The sequence below is a fragment of the Arachis hypogaea genome, chromosome 20 (assembly GCF_003086295.3).
Source record: "Arachis hypogaea cultivar Tifrunner chromosome 20, arahy.Tifrunner.gnm2.J5K5, whole genome shotgun sequence".
Classification (NCBI taxonomy): Eukaryota; Viridiplantae; Streptophyta; class Magnoliopsida; order Fabales; family Fabaceae; genus Arachis; species Arachis hypogaea.
In genome coordinates this window covers 55,674,701-55,680,700 of record NC_092055.1, presented here as the reverse complement: position 1 = coordinate 55,680,700, position 6,000 = coordinate 55,674,701, and the positions used below count along the sequence as shown (strand labels likewise).

Below are 6,000 nucleotides of genomic sequence, written 5' to 3'. Positions count from 1 at the left end.
AAAAACACCCAAAACTCAATGCAACACCTAAAGATTGGGTGTTTTCTACCACACAATCAATCCTCCTACTGAAAAAATCAATGCAAATCTTCATGAACAAGTTATCTAAGGTAGTCACAATTAAATTTAACCACAAAAAACTATAGCTAAGCAATCACAAAACCATGAAGAATTCAAGAACTATATACAAAAAGGGCAAAAAGGATAGATCTCATCAAAGTGGGGTATCTCCCACCTAGCACTTTTGTTTAATAGTCCTTAAGTTGGACTTTCACTAGCTCATTGCTCTTTGCCAAGAGGTACATCTTCCAAAAAGAATACCTCAATCTCCTTGTTGCTCTTCATTTGCTCACCATGATATAACTTGAGACGGTGCCCATTGACCTTGAAGATATCCGGACTTGAGGGATGGCACAAATGGTAAACCCCATAGGGTTTCGCTTTCTCTACTTGATATGGGCCTTCCCATTTCGACCTTAGTTTTCCGGGCAACAATCTCAATCTTGAATTGTAAAGGAAGACTAGATCATCGGCTCTAAATTCTTTACCTTTTATGTTATTATCATGCACGGCTTTCATTTTCTTCTTGTAAAGTCTAGAGTTCTCATAAGCTGCAAGCCTCAAACATTTCAACTCCGCTAGTTGTAGCTTCTTCTCAACTCCGACTCCACCCAAACTTGTATTGCACTCCTTAATGGCCCAATATGCCTTGTGCTCTATCTCCACCAGTAAGTGGCAAGCTTTGCCATACACTAACCGAAAGGGGCTCATGCCAATTGGCATTTTGTATGCCGTTCGGTAGGCCCATAATGCATCGGTGAGCTTAGCACTCCAATCTTTTCTATTGGGCTTCACAATTCTTTCCAATATGCGTTTAATCTCCCGATTGGAAATCTCGGCTTGGCCGTTTGTCTGTGGGTGGTAGGCCATAGCTACTTTATGCATGATGCCATATTTCTTCATTAGCCTTTCTATTCTCCTATTGCAAAAATGTGAGCCTTGGTCACTCACGATTGCTCGTGGAGTCCCAAATCTACAAATGATGTTATTTCTCACAAAGGAAAGGACCACATTAGCATCATCCGTCCGGGTGGGTATCGCTTCCACCCATTTGGACGCATAATCAACGGCAAGTAGAATGTAGAGAAAACCATTAGAATTTGGGAATGGCCCCATGAAGTCGATACCCCACACATCAAAAATCTCACAAAATAGCATGGTTTGTTGGGGGATTTCATCCTTCTTGGAGATATTACCAAATCTAATACATTGAGAACAAGATTTACAAAAATGAGAAGAGTCCTTGAAAAAGGTTGGCCACCAAAATCCACAATCTAGGATTTTTCTTGCCGTTCTTTGGGGTCCAAAATGGCCTCCTCCTTCGGAGGAGTGGCAAGCTTCCAAGATTGAGTGAAATTCGGTTTGTGGAATGCACCTCCGAATTACTTGATCCGTCCCACATCTCCAAAGGTATGGGTCATCCCACACATAGTATTTGGATTCACTTTTTAGCTTATCTCTTTGATGTTTGGAGAGATTAGGAGGGAAGAAGCGAGATACCAAGTAATTGGCAATTGGTGAATACCAAGGAATGGTTTCCGAGATTGCATGCAACCCCTCAAAGGGAAAAGAGTCATTAATAGAAGTGGTATCGCCTTTGGTGTGTTCAAGGCGACTTAAGTGATCCGCCACTAGGTTTTGCGTACCACTCCTATCCTTAATTTCCAAGTCAAATTCTTGCAACAATAAAACCCATCTAATCAATCTCGGTTTGGATTCCTTCTTAGCCAACAAATACTTTAGCACCGCATGATCCGAGTACACTACCACCTTTGAACCAAGTAGATATGCTCGGAACTTGTCCAAGGCGAAAACTATTGCCAATAGTTCTTTTTCGGTGGTAGTGTAGTTGGATTGGGCTCCATCTAGTGTTTTTGATGCATAAGCTATGACATATGGATTCTTACCCTCGCGTTATGCTAATGCGGCTCCCACGGTAAAATTTGAATCATCACACATTATTTCAAATGGCCGACTCCAATCCGGCCCTCGCATGATGGGAGCTTGGGTCAATGCTACCTTGAGCTTGTCAAAAGCCTCCATGCATTCCTTGATTAGATCAAAATCAATGTCCTTTTGCAACAATATTGATAGAGGCAATGCTACCTTGCTAAAGTCCTTTATGAATCTTCGATAAAATTCTGTATGTTCAAGGAAGGAACGGACTTCCCTCTCGGAAGAGGGGTAAGGCAAGCTAGATATAACATTGATCTTTGCAGGGTCTACAAAAATACCATCTTTGGAAATAATATATCCTAAAACAATGCCTTGTCTAACCATGAAATGGCACTTCTCAAAATTCAAGACAAGGTTGGCCTTAGTACATCTTTCAAAAACTTTTTCAAGGTTATCCAAGCAATGATCAAAAGAATCATCATATACTGTGAAGTCATCCATGAATACCTCCATACATTGCTCTAGAAAGTCCACAAATATACTCATCATGCACATTTGGAAAGTTGTCGGTGCATTGCATAAGCCGAATGGCATACGCTTATAGGCATAAGTTCCAAAAGGGCAAGTAAATGTTGTTTTTTCTTGGTCCTCTAGAGCAATGTGTATTTGGAAGTACCCCGAATAGCCATCTAGAAAACAATAATGGGATTTACCGGATAATCGATCGAGCATTTGATCGATAAACGAAAGTGAAAAGTGATCTTTTCTAGTGGCCGAGTTCAACCTTCGGTAGTCTATGCATACTCGCCAAGAGTTTTGCACCCGTGTTACTTTGAGCTCCCCGCTTTCATTCTTGATTGTGGTTACCCCGGATTTCTTTGGCTCAACTTGAACGGGACTCACTCATTCACTATCCGAAATGGGGTAGATGATGTCCGCCTCAAGTAACCGGGTTACCTCCTTCTTGACAACCTCTAAAATGGTAGGGTTCAATCGCCTTTGAGGTTGTCTAACGGGTCTAGCTTCTTCTTCTAAGAAGATCCGGTGCTCACACACTTGGGGACTTATCCCCGCTAGATCCGCCAAGCTCCACCCTATTGCCCTTTTGTTCTTCCTCAAAACACATAGCAATTTCTCTTCTTGTTGAGGATTTAGTTCCCTTGCTATAATCACCGGAAACTTGTGGGCTTCATCAAGGTATGAGTACTTTAGGTGGGGTGGTAGTGGCTTCAATTCTAGTTTTTTCTCTTGACTCGACACTTGAACTTCTTCATTTGGGTCTTCACTATTTTTTTCAATCATATGTTTCTCATCTAGCTTTGCATAATGCACTACGGCCACAATGTTGTCAATTGGGTCACACCGAAATATAGAGTGGTTCTCCGGTGGGTGCCTCATTGCTTCTTCTAAGCTAAAACTTACAACTCTCCCATCTATCTCAAATGAGTAGGTTTTCGAATGGGCATCCAACTTGAATCTAGAGGTCCTCAAAAATGGCCTCCTGAGTAGGATAGATAATGTCCTTTCGGATTCACTTGGTGGCATCTCAAGGATATGAAAATCAATTGGAAATACTAAACCCTTTATGTTGACCAACAGATCGTCCACAATACCCGTCACGGTTATTATGCTCTTGTCCGCCAAGACAGACCTAGCCGCCGACCGCTTCAACGGTGGGAGCTTCAATATATGATAAATGGAAAGGGGCATAATGCTAACGCATGCACCGAGGTCACACATACAATTAATGAATTGGACTCCATCAATGATACAAGAGACTAAACAAGGGCCCGGATCAACACACTTTTCCAAAATGGCTCCCATCAAAGCCGAAATAAAACTCCCCAATGGAATGGTTTCTAACTCATGGATTCTATCTTTGTTCATACACAAGTCCTTAAGAAATTTCGCATATTTAGGCACTTGATGTATAGCATCAAAGAGAGGGATGGTTACCTCCACTTTCTTGAACATCTCTACCATTTTTGGGTCAAGTTCTACACGCTTCTTAGCCTTTCTTGCCAACGTAGGAAAAGGAATCGATTGAGCCACTTCCTCTAAGACTTGCTCCTTTCTAGGGGCTTCACTCCTTGGTTGAGGGTCTTCATCTTCAACTATCACATGTGGTTCCTCCTCCACTTCAATTTCTTCTATCTCAACTCCATTCTCCTCTTGAGTAACTATCATTGGACTAGGTGCCTTTGAGTCTGATGAGCGGATAATTAATACCCTTTTTGGCATTGTTTTTACATAATTTTTAGTATGTTTTAGCTACTTTTTATTATATTTTTATTATTTTTATGCAAAAGTCACATTTTTGGACTTTATTATGAGTTTCTGTGTTTTTCTATAATTTCAGGTATTTTTTGGCTGAAATTGAGGGACCTGAGCAAAAATCTGATTCAGAGGCTGAAAAAGGACTGCAAATGTTGTTGGATTCTGACCCTCCTGCACTCGAAGTGGATTTTCTAGAGTTACAGAGGCTCAATTGGCGCGGTCTCAATTGCGTTGGAAAGTAGACATTCTGGGCTTTTCAGCAATATATAATATTCCATACTTTTTCCGGAATTTGATGGCCCAAACTGGCATCCAAAGCCAGCCTAAAAATTTCTGGCGTAAAACGCCCAAACTAGCACCCAAGCTGACGTTTAACTCCAGGAACAGCCTATGCACGTGAAAGCTTCAATGCTCAGCCCAAGCACACACCAAGTGGGTCCCATAAGTGGATTTCTGCACTATCTGCACTTAGTTACTCATTTTCTGTAAACCTAGGTTACTAGTTTAGTATAAAAACTACTTTTAGAGATTTATTTTACATCTTTGGACTATCTTTTGATCACTTTGATCTGAGGACCATTGTTCACATTTTGGAGGCTGGCCTCACGGCCATGCCTAGACCTTTTTCACTTATGTATTTTCAACGGTCGAGTTTCTACACCCCATAGATTAAGGTGTGGAGCTCTGCTGTTCTTCATGAATTAATGCAATTACTACTATTTTCTATTCAATTCACGCCTACTTCTTCTCCAAGATATACTCTTGTTCTTAATTCAGTTAAGTCAGAATGAAGGGGTGACCCGTGACAATCACCCAATCTTCGTTACTCGCTTAGTCAAGATCCGCATGCCTGACAACCACAGAGCGGTCTACATGATGTTCAACGTAGTCATTGGACGATAGCCAGAGTATATTCTCTTGGATATCTAATACACGGACCAAGTCTGTGAGATTAGTATCTTCGTGGTATAGGCTAGAATTATTGGCAGCATTCCTGTATCCGGAAAGTCTAAACCTTGTCTGTGGTATTCCGAGTAGGATCCGGGAAGGGATGACTGTGACGAGCTTCAAACCTGCGAATGTTGGGCGCAAGTGACAGTGTGCAAAAGGATCAATGGATTCTATTCCGACGCTAGTGGGAACCGACAGATGATTAGCCATGCGGTAGCTGTACCTGGTATTTTTCATCCGAGACGAGAAATCCGACAGTTGATTAGCCGTGCAAAAACTGTAGAGGACCATTTTCACTGAGAGGATCTTACAGGTTGCCATGGAAGGGAGCACGCATGATTGAAAGAAGGCAGTAGGAAAGTAGAGGTTCAGAAGCAATAAAGCATCTCCAGACGCTTATCTGAAAATTCCCACAAATGAATTACATAAGTAACTTTATTTTATTTTATGTTTTATTTATATTTTAATTATGAAAACCTCATAACCATTTGAATCCGCCTGACTGAGATTTACAAGATGACCATAGCTTGCTTCAAGCCGACAATCTCCGTGGGATCGACCCTTACTCACGTAAGGTTTATTACTTGGACGACCCAGTGCACTTGCTGGTTAGTTGTGCGGAGATGTGAAAAGTGTGAATCACGATTTATGTTCACCAGAGTCCCTCTCTTTCAATTGAGTTTCAGACCTCAAGGTTACAGCGTTGATGCCATCCTTGGGGTTGGGTAGAGGTTGAGATGGTATGGCACTAGAGTTTGGAGCTTGAGGAGTGGAAGTAGAAGGTGGCTCCATGTGAGCAATGAGGGCTTGGAGGGT

General features: G+C 41.7%; 1 protein-coding gene across 1 annotated transcript; it reads right to left on the bottom strand.

Annotated features, from left to right (window-relative positions):
• Positions 1–279: 279 nt before the first annotated feature.
• On the bottom strand, positions 280–4,143 carry LOC112785868 (uncharacterized). Its single transcript, XM_025829290.2, has 3 exons — positions 3,210–4,143; positions 2,080–2,477; positions 280–912 (listed from the first exon to the last, which is right to left on the bottom strand). Exons 1-3 carry the CDS (start codon positions 4,141–4,143, stop codon positions 280–282), a joined length of 1,965 nt encoding a protein of 654 aa, XP_025685075.2.
• Positions 4,144–6,000: the final 1,857 nt, after the last annotated feature.

Excerpts from the sequence above, each read along its gene's own strand:
- LOC112785868 (XM_025829290.2), bottom strand. The coding sequence starts at position 4,143 with ATGATAGTTACTCAAGAGGAGAATGGAGTTGAGATAGAAGAAATTGAA. Across the intron at positions 2,478-3,209 it reads TGAAGAAGTTCAAGTGTCGA|AGCAATGTATGGAGGTATTC; the intron begins GTCAAGAGAAAA and ends TGGACTTTCTAG. Across the intron at positions 913-2,079 it reads AGGCTTTTGACAAGCTCAAG|ACAAACGGCCAAGCCGAGAT; the intron begins GTAGCATTGACC and ends TACCACCCACAG.